This window comes from Macrotis lagotis, chromosome 1 (assembly GCF_037893015.1).
Source record: "Macrotis lagotis isolate mMagLag1 chromosome 1, bilby.v1.9.chrom.fasta, whole genome shotgun sequence".
In the NCBI taxonomy this organism is placed as follows: domain Eukaryota; kingdom Metazoa; phylum Chordata; class Mammalia; order Peramelemorphia; family Peramelidae; genus Macrotis; species Macrotis lagotis.
The window spans coordinates 94,074,465-94,095,322 of NC_133658.1; the positions used below are offsets into that span (position 1 = coordinate 94,074,465).

General features: G+C 35.6%; 1 protein-coding gene across 2 annotated transcripts in view; it reads right to left on the reverse strand.

The window, feature by feature from the left end:
* Nucleotides 1–20,858, reverse strand: part of THADA (THADA armadillo repeat containing) — a 433,450-nt gene that overhangs the window by 244,259 nt on the left and 168,333 nt on the right. For both annotated transcript variants that reach the window (XM_074204775.1, XM_074204781.1), the window contains exons 27-28: nucleotides 12,181–12,270; nucleotides 10,037–10,168 (exon numbers count right to left, since the gene is read on the reverse strand). In XM_074204775.1, the coding sequence (XP_074060876.1) occupies nucleotides 10,037–10,168; nucleotides 12,181–12,270 (222 nt within the window). The remainder of the gene's footprint in view (nucleotides 1–10,036; nucleotides 10,169–12,180; nucleotides 12,271–20,858) is intronic.

Consider the following 20,858-nt stretch of genomic DNA (forward strand, 5'->3'; position numbering starts at 1 on the left):
TGAAAATAGCATCTATCTCCCATGGTTATTTTGAAAATCAAATGAGACAATATCTGTAAAGTGGTTGGCATATTCTAATTGTCCCCTTCCCCTCTGTTCATGTTTTCCCCAAACTTTAAACTCTTTAAGGTTAAGAACAGTCCTTCTAATTTCTAGAAGCAGGGCCTCCTATTAGCACAAGAGGTGCTGCATCTCTATCTCAAAAAAAAACACCGGTTGTCATGGAAAGGGGAACTTCCCCTCTGTGAAATGTTTTGGTGAAGAGTAGGCATTTACAGAGTTGATTTCTTATTCCAACACAGCCTGAATGGGTAGGTTGGGATCACACATTTTGCTGAAGAAGCGAAGATCTCTACAAGTTTTGTTTTGCTAGTCTGATTTGTCTCTGCATTCCAGAGGAAGTGAACTCCCCTTTCTTTTCCTTGCAAAGAAAATGTTCATAAATTGACCATAAGGGAATCTGGCCTCAAAGACAAAACTGGCAAATGGCCTCCTCTGCACAGTAAAACTTGAAGGAGGAATGAAGGTGCCCAACACTTTGATCCTACACTACTCTGGAAAGGTAAGTCCATATCATGCTGAGAAAATCACTACAGTCCATAGCCTGGAACATGGCCAGATCTCAGATGGGATTAGGAAGTTCAGAAGGCCACAGGGGCACCCTCCAAACACGATGCCAGGCAGGACCAGCTTCACTAGTAGCATGTCTTAAAGAGTACCAGAAAGGCTCTTTTATCCCATCTAAAAAAAATAAAACAACTTTCAAATGAAGTCAAAAATTTCCCTATCAGACCTTTCCCTAGAAGCTGTACACTGGTTACAACACTGGGTCTGGAGTCAGGAAGACTCCTCTTCCTGAGTTCAAATCTGACCTCCCACTTATTAGCTATGGATCCTGGGCAAGTCACTTTGCTCTGTTTGCTTCAGTTTCCTCACTTCTAAAATGAGCTGGACAAGGAAATGGCAAAGCACTCCAGTATCTTCAGCAAGAAAACCCCAATAGGATCACAAACAGTTGGACATGACTGAACATCAAACTCCTCTGAACTGTTGTTAGCTGTCTCTTTCTTAAGCCACAGTTATCAATAAAGGATCTGAGGGTCAAAAGGAAGTGGAACATGAAGGGTCCTGTGTTTCTGTGTAACATAGAATGCTAACTGGCAGGATCAAGTTTGGTACTTCAGTGTGTGGCCTAGGGTCAACCTTGATAACAGATCTTCATAGTAGAAATATTCCAGATCAATGGTTTACATATGGAGGTATGGGGGCATCCTCCTTTGGGAGGAGAGTATAGTCAAGATTTCTTCTATTCCCCAAATTCTATGGAACAGAAAGGATCGATAAGGTGGTTTGGGTTGGGGAATAAAGAGGAGACTGGGAAATTAAAGCTCTGGAATGATATTTCTAAATCACCTCCTCTAAGTCTTAAGGACTTAAGGAGGGATGAGACATAGAATCTTCTAGGTGAACAGTCTCAAAGGCTCCTGCTCTTTCAAAGTTAGTCCAAAAGAAAAGTGTATATTTAGCAGTCCATCCCATAGAGACCTTCTTCCCTATAAAACCAGAACAGATTGGAAGACATTCTCTGTTCTCTGATATCTACTTTCTCTCTCACAAAAAATAATCCTTCACAAGGAGGATGAGGAGATTGAGAGTAATATATTCTGATCCATCATTAGAAAAGCATCTTCAACTCCTAAGAGGGCCAACTGCCTCCTATTCCTGTCAGAAAATAAATATGGCTTCAGTAAACATGACCGATGACATCTGGGAAGGAGAAAAATATTGGAACTGCAAAAATAAAAACCCCCACAAAGAAAAGATAATTAAATTAATAAGGAATGCTTTTCAGACATAACATCACACAAGCCGAATAAATGTTTGCAGATATATTTTCTGAATAATAAAGTTATAGATGTTGCTTAGAAGCCAAGTTTAAGTGGATTAACTACAGAAGTGCGTCAGTTAGGAACATACCATGAAGAGACCTCATGGGATACACTAAGAACTATACAGTTCCTTATTTTCTTGAGGGTGGAGGAAGGAAGATGAAGAAAAGAGTGACTAATATTTAACTTTATAAATCTGTGTTACAGAATTAAAGGCAGATATATGATTTTGTTCACTTTATATGAAAAAGATTATTTGTTTGATGAGAAAAATACACCCACACATAAATATATATATATATGTATATGCATATTTGTATATACACACACAATGTGTGTATATAAATATGCATATATCTGTATATGTATGGCAATTAGGAGACAGTGGAGAGAGTGTGAGGCAAGAGATCAGGGAAAACTGGGTTCAAATCCAAGCTTAGACACTTACTGGCTGGGTGACCCTGGGATGCTCCATTCTATTTCAAAATGAGGATAAAATAGCACCTACCTTCCCCAGGGATACTGTGAGGGTCAAATAGTATAATAATTTAAAAAGAACTTAGCAGAGTCCCTGGAAAAAAGGTATTTATATGCTAGCCATTATTAATTTTATATATATATATTTTATATCAGGTTACTATCATATAAACATTTATAATATATTGTATTTGTATTACTATTATAAAGTACATATACATATGAATCACTAATATATATTATACACATATATACATGTTATATAGTATATGAATCACTATTATATATTGCATATATTACTATTGTATATTACATAAAACAACGTATTACTACTATATAATAGTAATAGCTAACACACATAAGTAAAAATAGCAAACATATGTTAAACATTTAATTAAATAATGATTTAATTGGTTAAGCAATGATATAATTAAATAATAATAATAATAATAATAATAATAATAATAATAATATTTGATTGTAATGCCAAGGTGAACACTAAGTACTCCAGTGGTTCTGAAAAGGGAGATCAGTGAGTATTAGAGTGAGCCAAGGCAGGCTCTGGTAAACAAGGCAGGAGCAAGGATGCATTTAGGGGAAAGTTGGAGATAAATTTGGAAAGGAAAGGGCTTCAGAAGATGGCAGGTAAAGAGAAAGATCAATAGGCACTGTCCTCCCTTCTAACACCATTTAACTGCTCTGCAGCTCACTTCCCCCATTTGTAAGGCAAATTCTACCTCCCCCTGATCTCCCAGGGACTCTAGGAAGATGGATTAGATAATAAAGTTGATGAGCTGCCTTGAAGAAGATAGTTCGAGTTCTGCCAATGAGAACAACTTCAGAGGTTGCCAGTCTTTATGGGCTATAAAAATGGCAACCCTGGGCAACCAAAAATAAATTCCTTAGAGGTCACAATAGGAGTGAGAGAAAAACTGATAATTCCTTGGATTATGTAATTTCCAGGAGAAAACACACACAGATACACATAATCCATATTATTTCTCAATAGAGATTCTTGAGAGGGCTCACTCTTAGTTTCTTTGTTGCTATTTTTCATGAGTAATGCAATCAAAAGATGACCATAAAATTCTTTAAAAAAATATAAGATACATATGTCTTTTAATTTTTGATGTTCAGCTTGATTTTCATATTTCAACTGAAGATCTTTCCATAGTATAGATTTCCTTTGTTGATTTTCATTGCCATATGTCTAATTAAAACTGTTCTGCTCTTTGTATTTTGATATTTTTCAGAGAAAAGAAGCAGATTTTACTGAGAAGTTATGTCAAGAGAACAATAACTGAAAGGCATTGGAAAGAAAATATACTGAAAATTCATTTAAAAATTTACAAAGGACATTGGAAAGGCTTTGAAAAAGAAAAAAGGAAAGGTAGTGGGAGTGGTTTCCCTTTCAGACTGGGCTGCTGACCCTCTGGTTTGAGCCAGGAGGTAAGGGAAGGAGGGGTGTTTTCAATACCTACATGGGACAAGGACTGGAATCCTTCCATCCTCATTTTCCCTTGAGTTTAATGAAGACATGCCTAGGGGTATCAGCCTGAAGGGGCCACATTTCCCTATCTTTGCCATTAATTCACTTAATGACACAAGAAGACAATAGAAATTGATGGTCCAAAAGCTCCCTTCCACTTAGAAAAAATATTTATGAAAAGATATTAAACAGTCTAAATCTCACAATAAATATATTCATAAGCACAAGACACTGCAAGGAAAAATGAAATTGGTTTGTAGAGAAAAGGAAGAGTAGCAGGTGAGAAGGTGTGATACCCAAGAGGAAACCAAAGTCTTTTCCCAGAGCATTTAATCCTCTTCTCATTGTGCAACTCACTTAGTCACAGTCTCTGCTCCCACTAAATGGAAAATTCCACTTCAGCTCTATTCGGTATCCAAAAGTCTAAAGAGAACTCTTCCAACTACATAAATTATTATACAAAACCAAAACATAACCCATTCAATATTGTGGATATGTCTACTTTTTAATGAGTCACTAGAAAGCCTTCTAGCACAACAGACACAGATCTGGCCCTAGAAGTCTACATTCAATTGAGATTTATTTTTTAAGTTTCAATGAATAGGAAGTGCATATTTTGCAGTCCATTTGTTCACCTATACACGTGAAGATTTCTAGAATTCAGTAAACATCTCTGCACTTCTCATAGTCAAGACCATCTGCTAGGTGCTGGGGGAGATCCAGAGCTGCAATTCCTTTCCCTCATGGAATTACTGTCTAGAAGGTGATCTATCACATGAACAAACCGCTAAATGCAGTACAAAATAAAACAGAATAAGAGCAACAAACAGAGAGTTACAAAACAACATGTGGAATGAGTTCAGTAGAGAGGGAAGGAAGGTCATTATGGATTTGGAGAATCAACAAAAGTTTCGGAGATGATGGTATTTGTATTGAGTACTCAAATTTAACTAGGAGGTGAGTTGGTTTAGAAATATTGTCTTCAAAGAGGCAATATTTCCATCAATTACATATTATTGGAAACAAATTTACATCATCTTATATTCCTAGGAGCACATTTCTTTTGAATGGCAATCACCATGGTACAGGGTTAAATGCTAGGTCCTCAATAAAAATCTGCTGTCTAAAAAGTAGCAAAAATGGGAGAGAGATCTCCATATTCATCTTTCACCCTCTCCTAGTGACTAATTCTTCTGTTCATCAGAATTCAATTTGTTCTTCCCTCAGGGTAGCAATTCCAGTCCATCCCATGACAGTATACTTCTGACACAAGATAGAGAATTGGTTTGGTATCCTTGCTCTCTAACTTTCCCCAGAAATAGCAACTCAAATTTGCCCAAGAAATTTGGTATAAGGAAAGTTGAAGATATAGTTAAAAATCAGAAATCTGAAGCTAACATTCACCAGGAAGCTGCATGTAAGTACATGTGTGTGGTATCTGAATGTAGGTCATGAACAGCAAATTGCATTATACATAAATCCTAGGTTAAAAAAATAAAAAATCATCAATTATTGTACATTCAGATGAAGCAAATCATTGAGCCTCTCAGTATGATTGCCAGATGCTTCCATGCAATTTCTCTTCACACATGATGCACCTCAAAGGAACCATATCCCATATACTAACACACATCTGTAGGCAGTTAGCTCAGCTGGTAAGAATATGGTGGCTAAGACCATGGATTCAATCACCATATTGGCTCAATGGTCATGGAACCCTATAAGTCTGACCAGAAGTGTAAGCTATTGGTCAAAATGGAAACTTAGGCTTGAGAGAGTTCATACTTTAAACCAATATATCCCTACTATTATTTTTTTTTTACAAGGCAATGGGGTTAAGCAACTTGCCCAAGGTCACACAGCTAGGTAATTATTAAGTGTCTGAGGCCAGATTTGAACTCAGGTCCTCCCAATTCCAGGGCCAGGACTCTAATCACAGTGCCATCTAGCTGCCCCCCTACCATTTTTTTAAAAAAAGTCAGAGTATATCCTATTTATCACTGGGTAGGTAAAAAAGTATTATCTTTTAGTAGAATGGTATACTACCAACATACTCTCTACTAGGTGACAACTGTTCACCTAGATCAGATAAATAAAGACTATAAGGATCCCATATAATTAATACAGATTGCTATCTCTTTCAGGAGGTTAAAAGTCACTGATGGCTTGAAAAGGGCAATTTGGCTTACATGGAAGAGGTAATTATTACATGTGATCTGCCAGAGTCTTATCTTTTGGGGCTAATCTAGTTCTTTTCCTAAAAGGTATTGAAATTGTCTTGGAGACTTAACCAGCTCTGGGAACTATACCACCTGTTGACATCCCCTCCTGGCTAGCCAAAGACAAAAAGCCACAAAGGCTTCCTGCTCCTTCCTGAGGCTTGACCTGAGGACCGCCATGGGCAAGCCAGTGGCTGGGCTAAGCTGAATCAACAAAGCATTCTTGAATATCCTTCCTATGCCAAGTTAAGCTCCTTTTGTTAATTGGGAAACCCTTGATGTGGGTTTTGTTCCAGTATCAAACTGGGAACCAGTCTAATCAGCACTCTGACAACACCACAGAAAGATGAATTATGTGTTCTCTCTTCTCTCAATGAAGAATGCCCTTCCACCTCATTTTTTCATTACTAAAAAGCTTTTTGAGAATCCAAAATCAAAACTGACTTCCTCTGAAGCATGAATTATCTTCCCTCTGGATTTCCTTCATATAAAGAAATTTCAGTTTCTTCCATTCTTTTGAATGTTTCTACCTTTATTTTTTGTAAGTAAAGATGATTATTTCTTATGTGTACAGTTCATATCCCCAGATAAACCCAAAGTTACCAGAGGACTGGAGCAAATGTGACTAATATTATCTTCACATTTCTGCTACCAAGCTCATATTAGATTAAATGACAATTGTGCACCATGGACACTCAATAAATCAATGCCTCTTGACTAGGGAATGAACTATAATTTAGTCTTTGTCTAGACTCTAGGGAACTCTTCTCAAAAATTTAGTGGAAAGGGCCCTGGATTTGGAGTCACAAGACTGAAGGTTAAAATTCCAAGTCTAACACTAACTATATGATCTCAGCCAAGTCACCTTATCTTATCTGAGGTTCAGTTTCTTTATGTGCAAAATGAATGGGTTGGGGGGGGTGGATTAAATGATTTCTAAACCCCTTCTACCTCCATATCTTATTAATATCAAGGGTAGTTATGAAGGGAAGTCTCTTTTTACTTAAAATGATAAACTTTTCACTTAAATTATGAGTTTAAATTTTTTAAAAACAATTCAATGAGAAGGTGAGTTGCAATATAGCATGGGACTCTGAAATCTGGTAGCCTAATGTATGATAGGGCGGTTAGGTGGTAGAGTGGATGGAGTGCCCCAAGTCAGTTCAAACTAGATCTTAGACACACAAAAGCTATGACATCCTGGGTGAGTTATTTAATCTCAGTTTCTTCATCTGTAAAATAGGACTAATAATAGCACCCACCACCTCAAGTTGTCATGAGGATCAATGAGATAATAATTGTATAGTACTTAGGATGGAACTTATATAAGTTTTATATAAATACTAGCTATAATTATTATTGTTAAAAATGGAGCTTTCTTTTTAGAAGATGAAGAGAGAGTTTGAGTATTCTGAATACTCATAAACTAGCAGGTATTTTCAATTAAGTACCAATTTCTGGCATAGAAGATGCACTGTAAATTGTTTACATTTTTGGAAGATTAGTAAAAGAGTTCCATGAATTAGATGATCTTAACATTAACTAGTAGAATTTCTCATTTTTATCTTTGTTGCATGCCATTGTGACTGTACATATTTTTTTTCCCCATGATTTCCTCTGTAATTTTACTTGGGTGTTTTTTTTTTAGTTAATAATGAAAGTACATGTTTTAATAAAGGGAACCTCCAAGTAAGATCTGCTATTCACATTCCTAAAATGAATCACCAATGCTGAGCAAGTGGGCCTCAGACATAACTCACCCTTTGGGAAGCAAAAAAAAAACCAAAGAGCAGAGTGAATGAGTCATCTGAGATGCAAGTAGAGAAGATGCTGACGAGGTCAGGGGGATGCATCAAACAAATGGTGACAGCAGCCACTTGCCGACAATTTTACTTTTTAATGATTTCTCATAATTAGACACCTAAGAAGAAGCTACATGAAACCAGAAGGCCAAGCCCAGGAAACTACAGAGATAATCAAGAGAAGCCATGCTCTCTGGCTTTCTGGAACCCTTCAGTTACAGGCTCTGTCCTGGCTCTGGTCAGCTGTCTAAACAGCAGAGTATGAGGACCTTGTGGAGGATGTCAGTGACTCTGAGAACTACTGGAAACTACCTCCAAGCTGCACAAGAAGTTTTCAAAAGCTTAGGGGCCCATTTGTGGAGGCTGGAATCCTACAGCTATGTACCACACTGAGAGACACTGTATTTTCTTAACCCCTCAGGAAATAAAAAGAAAAACCATATAGGGAATAAACAAACCAAAAGAAACCCATCTCTTTCTATTTCTCAACTATCCACAATGCCTTATTTTTAATTCCTATGCCTCTTTCTACTTCTAAAATTTCCTGAGAGGTATCCAGACCCTTAATTACTCCTCAATCACCAATACCACCATTATCTTAAAAATAAGAATTTGTTGGTTTTTTTCCAGATGTGTCCAATTCTCCATGACCCCATGTGGGATTTTCTTGGCAAAGATACTGAAATGGTCTGCCATTTCCTTCTCTAGCTTATTTTGTAGATGAGAAACCCCAGGCAAACAAGATAAGGGACTTATTCAGAGTCATACAGCTACTAAATGTCTGAGGCCTCAGGAAAATGAGTCTTCCTGACTCCAGGTCCAGCACACTTTCTACTGGCCACATAAATATGTCCCCAAATAAGAGTAATAACAACTATTATCAAGGCATTTGAAGCAATCCTTATTTGTCCAACAGGACATGTATTTATATGTTAATTTTAAAAATGAAAAGGCCAAAACCAGCTGAATTCAAGGTCACACAGCCAATTAGTCTTAGATTTGGGATAAGAATAGTGCTTCACTGCTCCCAAATTTTACTCCAGAAGATATGAGTGAATGTTGATGATGTTGATAATGTTGATGATGAAGATGAAGACGATAATGATGATGATGGATGATGATGTTTGTCCTTCTTTCTTGAAGAACACCATGATGTCTGGGAGGTGATGCCATGACATGCACTAATCTATTCAAACTCCAAGGTGTCCTTACTGATTCTAGAATAAAATGCCACATCCTTTGTTTGTCTTTTAAAGCCATCCATAATCAAGTCCTAACCTCTCTTTCTAGCCTCACAATGTATTCCTCCCACAGTGATCTTCCCAATGTTCCTCACACACAGTGCTCCTGCTCCAGCATCACCTTTTCTATGAAGTCCTTCCAATTCCCATTAATATCATCATCATCAATTTTCACTCACACCTTCTGGAGTAAAATTTGGAACAAATGGAGCTCTAGTCTTGTCCCAAATCTAAGACTAATCAGTTGAGGGACCTTGAGTGAATGGCTGAGATTCAGAAGGCTTTGGCCTTTTCATCTTTAAAATCAATATCCCCAGTCACTAATGTCCTTCCTCTTTAAACTTCCTTTATTTATCTTCAGCTTATTTCTGTATTCACACAGCCTCTCCCAAAAAGATGGTTCCTGAAGGCAGGTTCTGATTTATGTGACTTTCTATCTGTAATATCTAGTGAAGGGCCTGGTAGATGGAGCCAGGTAGGTGACTCAATGAACAGAGCATGGAAACTGGAGTCAAGAAGATCTGAGTTCAAATCCAGCCTCAGACAAAGAACACTGATTGATCTGCACCTACTACAATTATCTCTTCTATATTGTGGAGGTTAGGAGCATGGCACTCCTGGGATCTGGAAAATCTGTGTAAAATGCAGCAGCCTTTGTGTTTCTGCTGATTTTTGTGTTTGTTTTGTAAACTTTAACTTTTTGTTTATTTTAATTTAAAAAAGGAATTGTGTATATTATGGTTTTAGAAGGTAAAATGTTATTATAAAACTATATATATATATATATATATATATTTTATGCATTTCTGAGTTTCCAAACTTTCACTTTGTCATCTTCACATGATATCCGCAGCTTTGGCAAAATTTCCATCTAATTTTTTATCCCACTGGGGAAAATCCTACTTCATTTGAAACTTACCTTCTAATGAAGGGGACAAAGGGTGCCATACTGAGTGCTGAGGAAGCACCATCCATAGGGGAAGGGTACAGTCTTCCCAGGATCAACAGCAAGAGAAATAGGTTTGGGTGAAGTTTCAATTCACTGCTGTCACTAGAGAAAAAAAATTAAGAAAATTAAACACTTCTTAATACAGTCTAAACCAATGTGCCATGAGATATTTCAACCTTATGAAGTAGACCACTGCATTCAAACATGTTTTAGAGATTAAACTGTTTAATAAATGGTGTATAAAATATGTATTTTTAATATGTGAATTTTCATCACATTTTGTTTACAGCTCTCTTATAAACTTATCTCACTTGTTTTGTGAAAATGCCTTATCTTCAGCTACAGTCCTAGATGAAAAACTCTTTGAGAGCAGAGACTATGTCTTATTTACCTTTGTCCTTCCCTTAGTATCTGGCACAGTGCCTTCTACAAGTATACTTTAATAAATATCCAGTGAATAAATGGATGAATATATAAAATAGAGCTATTGGGATACAGTGAATAGAGCACTGATCTTGGGATTCAGCAAGACCTCAGCTGGAATCCTGTCTCAGGATTCAATCAAAATAAATTTATCAAGTGCTTGGGAATGTAAAGAAAATGAAAAGTCAGTCCTCATTCTCAAGGAACACCTAGTCTAAAATGGGGAAGACAAACATGCAAACAACTCTGTACAAACAAGTCAGATACAAAATAAATTGAAAGTAATCACAGAGGGAAGAGACTGGGATTCAGAGGAATTTGGAAAGGCTTCCTACAGAAAGTGAGGTTTTAGTTGAGACCTAAAGGAAATCAGAGAAGAATCTAGGAGGGGGAGATGAGGAGAGAAGACATTCAAGGGATAGGAAATAGCCAGGGAAAATATCCAGCATTAGGAGATAGTTTCTTGTCTGTGGAAAAACATTTGTATTATACTTTGAAAGAGAGAAATATAGATTCTAAGAATCATTACTTTACATTGTGACTTATGGAATTAAACTTATGCTTACAATTCTCAAATTCCAACTATTCAGATATTATACTAGCTAAACCTAATTCCTTGATTCCTAAAATTCAAATATATTTATGAAAATACAAATACATTATCATTTGCTAAGAGTTAGAAACTCTTTGTTAAAAAATTAAAATCAAAAACAAAAACAATAAACTCATGGGAATAAATTCTAAATAAAAGTATAACTGAACTCTGATATAGATCAAGTTCTACCATAATGTTTAGAGGATTTAGAAACCCATGACAAATTTAATAAATATGTAATCTAAGGTGATCTAACACAGTGTGTATAAATAGGCTAAGGGCAATGAAGGCTTAGCAGTATTGTTGGTTGTGATCTGTTGCCATAGTTTATGGACCTGCCTTTTTTCCTTCTCCGTTTTGGTTAGATGGACAGAGCTTTCACATTTGTGAGCATTAAGTGATCAGATTAGCTCACATGTTGCTAACCAATGGTCAGTGTCTGTGCCCCACTACTTGAACTTGTGGAAAATTAAAATCTATAATTATATGTACATGTATTCAGCACTAATCAAACTCCATATATAAGAATACAGATATTTGATTCAATTAGGTTGGGGGAAGCCTACTATAAAAATAATCTTTGGCTTATACAAAGAGTTCTTTTAATTACAATTAGTCTATAAGACAAAAGTTTATCCTAAAAAACTGACTTTTGTGAAAATTCTTACTTATGTATTTCCAAAAGGCAAGGTAGCCTGAGATAGTACACATTACATAGGAGAATTGATAGGCTACAGGGTAAGAAGAGACTTTAGTCTAGTTTTAGTCCAGTCTAACTCTCTTATTTTATAAAGGAGACAGAAACAAAGGCCCATTATACTAAGTGATTTGACTGAGGTCAAAAAAGGAACTACAGATTTGAACCCAGGCCCTCTGATTTCAAATCCAGTTTTACATGCTTGATGGATTAGTTTTGTTTAATGGCATCAAAGTGAGATTCAAAATCTGATTTTGTACTACGTCCCTCAAGAGGGAGACACTTAAAACAACTCACTTTCTCCATTTCATTTCCTTCTCCACCCCACAAAGATACACATGTTGCATACACACACAGACACACAGACACACACACACACAGATGTGTTTCTCTTATTACCTATCCACAGTATCAGCCACAACTTCGAGCTGCTTGAGAAGGAAGGGATAAAGGGCTGGAAAACGAGAGAAAAATTCTCTCCCTGTCATTCTGTAAAGGAAGCAGAATCAATAGGTAATTGTAATCATAAGATCTCTAATCAATGTGATATGAAGTCTTTAAAAACATAAAAACAAAGAAAACTAAAGCCATTACTTTGGTTACTTAAACAAAAGACCAATACTCAGAGTTAATCAACAGATTAGTACAGAAAGATGGGTAATAATTCTAAGAACTCTAACTAAGAAGAATTATATTTCAACTCAAATACTATTATTAAGTGATTAGATATAGTGCACAATATTCTTCTGGTTCTGTTCAGTTAACTTTGCATCATATAAGACTTTCTAGATTTTTATGAAACCATTCTGTTCATTTCTTACAGAAAAAGTTTTTTTCTTTTAAAAACCTCAGCTTTATTTTTATGCATAAATTTAATATACAGAATAGATTTTTTAAATTATTTGCTTTTCTAGTTTTTTTTCTTTATATGCAGAAATAGCTCAGCTTTAACCAGGCACTGAAGGGAATTCAGAAAAATATTAAAGGAATGAAAACTGGTTGTCATAATCCAATCTATGCTGCAATGAAATATGTATATTTTAAAAAGTTGCTTATGAAAATTCTCAGAGATAATACTTGAATACTATATCTATTGGGAAGCCAAACCTGTAACATTTAGCACATGAATTTTTTTAGATTAGAAAGAGGTCCATGCCACATTATTATGGTTCTATTAAATGATATAAAGTTTGATGCAATAAAAGTTAAAATAATATCATAGTATAGCAAGTTAGTGAGATGTAGAACTCTTCACGCAATCATAATCATATACCACAGTTTATTCAACCATTCCACAATTGATGGGCATCCTCTCAATTTCCAATTCTAAGCCACCACAAAAAAAGAGCTGCTATAAATATTTTTGTGCATATAAGTTCCTTTCTTTTCTTTTTTTAATCTCTTTAGGATACAGACCTAGTAGAGGTATTTCTGGATCAAAGAGTATGCACAGTTTTGTATCCCTTTGGGCATAGCTCCAAATGCTCTAGTCCAAATAGTTGGACTAGTTTATAATGCTATCTATAGTTCATTAGGTTCTCCAATTGATAAATGGTCAAAGTATATGAACAGTCTTCAAATGAAGAAATTAAAAATATCTACAGTCAAATGAAAAAAATGCTCCAAATCATGAGAGAAATGTAAATTAAAACATCTAAGATCACAAAAAAAGAAAATGATCAATGTTAAAGAGGATGTGGGAAAACTGGGTGAAGTTGGTGGAGTTGTGAACTGATCCAACCATTCTGGAAAGCAATGGTCATAAAACTGTATACCCTTTGATCTAGTAATACTAAGATTTTTAGAGATCATCAAAAAGGAGAAAAGACCCACATGTACAAAAATATTTATAGCATCTCTTTTTGTGATGACAAAGAATTGGAAATTGAGAGAATGCCCATCAATTGGGGACTGGTTGAACAAGTTATAATGGTCTATGAAAGTTATGGAGAACTATTTTTCTGAAACAAATCAGGAGCAGCCAGACTTCAGAAAAGTCAGGAAAGACTTCCAGAAGGGAGACTTGCAGATGAGAAGGGGGTAAAGGGGGTGAAGGGGCAGAAGCAGGAAAACACGGGACACATTAACAGCAACATTGTGAGATGATTAACTATGATGTATGCAGCTCCTCTCAACAGTTCAGTGATCAAGGACAATGCTGAGAGATCTGTTAAAGAAAATGGCATCCACATCCAAAGAAAAAACTATGGATTTTGAATGCAGAGTAAAGTATACTATGCTCACTATTTAAAACTTCTTTTTATGCTTTTACTTTCCTTCCCATGTTTTTTCCTCCTTAGTTCTAATTCCTCTTTCACAATATATGTTAAACATGACTGTACATGCACAACTTAAATCAGTTGCCATGGGGAAGGGGTTAGAAGGGAGGGTGGCAAAAAAAATGCAGAACTCAAAAGCTTGTAAAAGGATGAATGTTGACAACTATTTTTGCAAGGAAATGGGAAAAAAATGTTTGGAGTCATTAAAAAAATTTTTTAAAATAAAGTCTAAATGGTTAAAAAAATGCATTAGTGCCCAAATTTTTTCCATATCCCTTTCAGCATTTGTCATTTTCCTTTTCTGTTGAGTTAGTCAATTTGATAGGTGTGAGTTGGTACCTCAGAGTTGTTTTAATATGCATTTCTCCAGTTGATAGTGATTTAGAAAATTTTTTGTGACTATTAACTGTGACTGAAGATAAATGTTTAAATGATTATTCAAGTTCATAATGGAACAGTCTAAGTTATTTAGTGAACCTTGTACAGGGTATAGTGTACAAAGCTAATCAAAAATGAAAAACACCAAGAAATGACAAACTTGCAAAACTGTCTAATTAATCCTCAGGCAAAAAAGTAAAAACTTTCAGAAAGGCCTCACTTCCATGAAGGAGTTAACTGATTTCTCTATAATTTTGTATTGTCTCCTGGAAACTGCAAAAACAGTGAGATCAGTTTTTAAAAAAACAGCTGCTAACCCTTGTTAAAAAGAAAAAAATCTTGCCACGGGCAAGATGATAAAAAGATTAGAGTACTGAAGATTGGAAAAAAGATAGTTTTTTACTACTGAAGCTCACTTTTCCATTCAAAACTATACCAAAACTGTAATTAGAAGAGGGTCAATAGGTGAACCTGTAAGCTATAAAAATCTTCATCATATAAAACCTGCAACATTCCCCCAAAAATGTAACCAACAGATGTAAGCAAGCACACTTTCAATAACCTAGGAACTCACCTTACTTAAAAACCTATTCATCGAAATGCTAAGCATTATAAGCAAGTCTAGATACAGAAAGATATCTTGGTTCATCAAAAGGGGCAGCTAAGTGGCAAAGTAGATAGAGACCTAGATCTTTCTCACCCAGGAATGCTCTATAAATTGTACTACTTAACTTAATGAATCTTAAAACTGTAAGTCAAGGGAGAGAAGCTCTGATGGTGAAAATTTTGGGAAATCTTGTCCTCAGTGATAAAACTGATAAATATATAATAAAAAAAGATAAATTGCTCCCCAATTACAGAAATTCCCAAATAGAGAGACAGAATACAGCAACCCAACCTTGCACCATTCCAAATTTCAAGACTAAGAAATGTATCCAAGAGGACTCATTTTACTGAATTCAAATCTAGCCTCAGATATTTACTAGCTATGTGACCTTGGGCAAGTCACTTAACTCTAGTTTCCTCAACTATAAAATGTGCTGGAGAAGGAAACAGCTAACTACTCCAGTAGTTTTGCCAAGAAAACTCCAAGTAGAGTCATACAGAATCAGATTCGGTTGTGTCTAAGGCTTATAGCAACAATAACATCAACCTGTTCATCAAAGGTATACTTAAAAATCAATGTGATACAAGTGTGATTTCATGATGAAAAATGTGTCAAAATCTTATACCAAACCAAGTAAAACAAATGATTGTAGCAAAATAAATCTTTTTTTATTTAAAAAGTATAAGATTTATTGTATAAGTTAAATTTAATTATTTTACTTTGTCCCAAATAATTTGCACACCACTACTATAATCAACTCAAGTTTGGAAATTCTAGGAGCTGAATTGTGCATTTTGGCAAATGACTGAGTGTCTACAAACTCACATGTCCCACTATATTTATCAACCAAGACTGCATAGTCTTGCTGTCACCCTCTCCTAACATTCTCTACTTCCTGGCCTGGTGACCATGGTAATCTGATTAATACAAGGATTAACTTTAGAAATGGTGTTCAAATGACTCCCATGGCTCCATTCACCACTGCTGACTTTACAGACCCAAAACACTCTCCTCTCTATGGGCTGAATGGAGAATGGAAGCTTTTGGGAAGTGAAATTTATCTTCCTTTTTTTATGCCTGTATCCCTAAGATAGATATGGAAATAGAAATGGAAAGAAGTAAAGTATGTTTTGTAGATGTATGTTTTAAAGAATAAAAATAAAAGCCATATTCTGTACTCCCTAACCACAATATCAGCTTCAAAGAATTCAGGGACAGAAATCAAAAGAAGTAAATGCAGAGGTATGAAGATAGAAAACTGGTAAAAGGAAAAAAAAATAAAAGAATAATCCATCACATGGCAACAGTAGTGACAGGACTGCCAGTGCCCAAGCCAAAAATGCATGTCTTAGCCCCAGACCAAACAAATACTGTCAACCTGGTCACTTGTATAAAAATAAATGTTTAAACTCAAAAGCCCAGGTGTCTTCAGTAAGTGTTTCAAATGGCAGCCCAATAAATAATCCAAATCTGGTGATTCCTGATGTCCTGGCTTTTTAATGGGCCCCCAGTTGGGGCAGGAAGACCGACTTCAGGACCCAATCAGAGCTCCTCTCCTGAGCTTGAGCTCAGAGCATGCCAGTACTAATGACCAACCTGACAGACCCTCAGAAGAAAAACAACATCCCTCAAACAGGGAGCAGCTGACAGGCACTAGGACAGAGCAAACAAACAAGTTTCCAAACAGATTACTTAAAATATAAGCTAATGAAATCAACTAATGAAAATCAATCTAGAATTGGCAATTGGACTGTTCTTAAATTCCTTTCAGAAGTTCCATTTCTGGGCTAACACTTCAGAATGAGCTCTGCCCAAGTAGTCCTGGGCCTGCAATCCTAGCCTCCATAGAGCATCCCTGCCCCTCACATTTTAGGCTGAAGTAGAAGGCATGCAAACCACCCTATTGCTTAGGTTTAAGCTAGCAACATGATAAAGGATTAAAAAAAAAAACAAAAAACTTGGACCATATTGTCTTTCTAGGCTCCTCCTCATTTACCTTCTTATCTTCTGGGAATATCAGTGGGCTCTCTGGAATATACTCCTTGAAGGGTTGCTTCCCAGGTATAGAGTTTACCAAGTGATTCATCAGATATTAATATACTATCCTAAATGAAGGAAACGGAAGCTTTCTGGAGCTCTCCTGTCTGTTCTACTTTTAAATTGAAGAGTCGTCATGGAAATAAATTTCCTTTATTATGGCTGACAGTTTGTCAATAAGTCACCAAACATCTATTGAATACTGAATTATATAGGATGCCAAATTATATAGGATGTCAGCAATTCTTAAAATACTCCCCTTCCATTCTGTTATCTTCTCTGGAGAAAAGCTTTTGTCACTTAGAGACAACAAGAAGATATATATGCTTGCCAAAAATGTTTGATCATTGTCATAAAGAGGGTATAAAAGAATAATTCTCAACAGACTATGAGACTTGTGAGACTTCTCTTTTTTTTTTTTGGTACATGATATTGCTGAATGTCTCAAATCCTGGCTCAATGGAGACTGCTAAATGAGCTCCAAAATTCTTTAAAGGAACTCAAGAAAATTATCTATACAGGAAAAACTGTATATATTTTCTTGTCCAGAAAATAGTACCTATTAGGATAGACAACCTCTAAAGCTGACTAATGAGCACATCTATCTTAGAAAGATATTGCAAATGAATAATATATTAGAACCTGAATAGAGTAGGAGAAAAGGAAGTAGCATTCCCTTTAGAAAACTGCAGTGCTTTTTTTTAAACTATTTTTTGTTACCATTTTGAACTTAACTCCAACATTTCCAAGTGCAAAGAAGAGCAAAAAGAGGGCCATATATGAAAATATGAATTGTGTATAGCTCTTTAAAATAAATAATAAATATTTATATATATATGTATAAATATTTATATATATTATATGTATGTGTGTGTATGTTTGTATGATTATGGAGGGTGAGAGAGTATATTCAACACATAGTTCCAAAGCTATCTTGCTTATTTGTTCTCTCTCCAAAGCGCCTTCAGTTCTCTTCTGTGCATTTAAAAAAAAATACTGGTGCCATAGAATCCATTCATAGATCTAAACACATCTCACATAGGCACGTTGAAAGCTTCTCAGTCAGTGAGTGACCCCTTTACTTCTACCTGTACTCACATTGACAGGTCCAGGTTCTCAGAGACAAGATACCTTTACACAATCATTCTCAAATTTTTCAACTTAGAGATAACCCTTTTGAACAAAAATATACTCCCCTAACCACTCTAGCTGAGTCCCAATGATACACTCAACCAGCTATTCCTAACAATCAGAATTTTAGATCTTAATCATGAGACAATAATAATAAAAAATAAAACCAGATACATATAATCAGAAAAAATGTATAAATACTAAAACACATCACAATCAAAACATAAATCCAAGTCACATCCTACCACCAATGTATTCAATATCTGTAGTGAAGAGCAGGTACAAACTTACAGGAAACTGGTAGGGCAATATGTAAGGGAGAAAAACCCATGTGGGCCAGAAAACTCATAAATCTAGATTTCAGACACTTCCATATCACATTAAAGCACTTCTTTACTAACTGCTTTTTTTCTGGTCCCCAATGGCAAATTCTCTTTACTTCAAAGTCAGCATTTAGAAAATGCTACCTTTTTTTTTTTTTTTTTTTTTTTTTTTTTTTTTTAGGTTTTTGCAAGGCAAACAGCATTAAGTGGTTTGCCCAAGGCCACACAGCTAGGTAATTATTAAGTGTCTGAGACTGGATTTGAACCCAGGTATTCCTGACTCCAGGGCCGCTGCTTTACCCACTAGCCACCCAGCTGCCCCTAAAATGCTACCTCTTTATCTGAATAACAATGTCCTGTCTTTTTCCCTTTCTGCTTCTTCTCAAAACTATAGTGGAGCAGTGGAGTGGGGAGTGAGAAAAAGTGAAAATGCACTTCTGAGAGTCTTCACTCTCAAGTTCTAAACAGTACCAAAGGGCAAAAGTTGAAACTATAGTCTTGATTTGACCAATAAGGAACTAGCAGCTAAAAACCTTCTTTATTTTACTTTACTTTTTTACAACTAAAGTCTTCGTAACAGCTGACACTTGGGTTGTGAGCCTGAGAAAAATTTGGAATTGGGGAAAGGTTAAGGGGAACGATAATGATTTCAGTTTGGGATATGTTAATGGACATTTCAAATTCTTAAAAGATTTAAACTTAAATTCATAAATGATGTACTGTATATACAATTCTAGATGTCTGAAGGGCAGATGGTAATGAGAATCTGGAGGTCAGCAGAGAGGTTAGGACTAGATAAGTAGATCTGAAAATCATCAGCATAAAGATAATGATAAAACACATGGAAGTTATTGAAATCATCAAATGAAGTAGCAGAGAGAGAAAGAAGAGGGCTCAGGGGAGTATATTTCCCTCAAAAGGGTGACTTTTAAAGCATTGTTTGACACTCAAAGCTTAGTGGAAATGACCAAATGAAGAGCCAGCAAAGGAGACTAAGAAGCTGTCAGGGAAGAATGGAACCAGGAAAGAGAAGTAACCCAAAAATCTAGAGAGAAGAAAGAACCAAAGCAAAGAGGGTGAGCAACAATATTAAAGGCTGAAGAGGGGTCTAGAAGATGGAAACAGAAAAAGTCATTAGATTTGACAGTTGTGAGAGCATCTGTAATTTTGCTGAAGCAGTTTCAGTTGAATGATGAACTGCAACAAACTACTTTTGGAGCCCTGCTATTTCTGTAAAGTTCTTCAGTCTTCAACCTTAATCTTATCTCTCTCCTATAACAGCTTAAATCAGAGACTCCTAGTTCTTAGTGATTCACTTTTCAACTCTCAAAATGTCTCCTAGAAAACTGAAAGTCCATTTTTTTGTTTTTTGTTTTTAAAACATATTTCAGTCTTTAAATAATTGCATGATTTTTCAAATGATAAATTCTTACCGTTTTTATTCACAAAAAAGTTTACTTGCAAATGAGTCCTACAATTCCAATGTCCTGATTTATGACCTTCTTTAGATTCATATTTTTTCCTAGTTTGGGATAATTTAAATAACTTTTGCTGTCTTTTAAGCTTTCAAGCTGATTTATATATAAGTGAGCTATCACCCTACATCTTTTATAAGGTGATTTAAGGTAACTCAGACACATACTAGATATATGGATCCTGTTTACCTCAGTTTTCTCTTCTAAGAAATAAACTAGAGAGGAAATCAAAAATCACATCAATTACCTTTGTCAAGAAGTCCCAAATGTCACAAACAGTTGGATATGACTGAAATTATTGAACAACAACAACAACATATTTATGACAGAATACATATTCTGAGCAATACTAGTCAAATTCCATCTGAAAAATACACACACACACACACACACAAACACACACACAATCTTTTAATCTCTAATGCCTAGGCAACTCTGTAAATCTATAAATTATCATGAAGTTAAATTGGTAGAGGGAGTTTCATCACCTGGAAGTTCTCTACACCACAGGTCCTGTCCCTAGTCCCTTAATTTTTATGTCTTCTGTATTTACATCACATTCATTTCTAAATATGTTCTAACACCTGACCCTACTCAATGAATCATCCCCTATAACAAATAATTTTTATATAAAAAAACAGTAAAATTAACCAAGTTCAACAGTATATGCAATGTCATAGACTCATAATCCCTTACTTCCACAAGGAAGGGAAAGATGTATTTTCTCATCTCTTCTGCAAGGTCAAGCTTGTTTAATATTTATTATATTTGGGGGGAGGCGGTGTTGTGGTGATGGGTTTTGTTATTCTTTACATCTAACTTGTTGTGGTTATTGTCCATATATTGT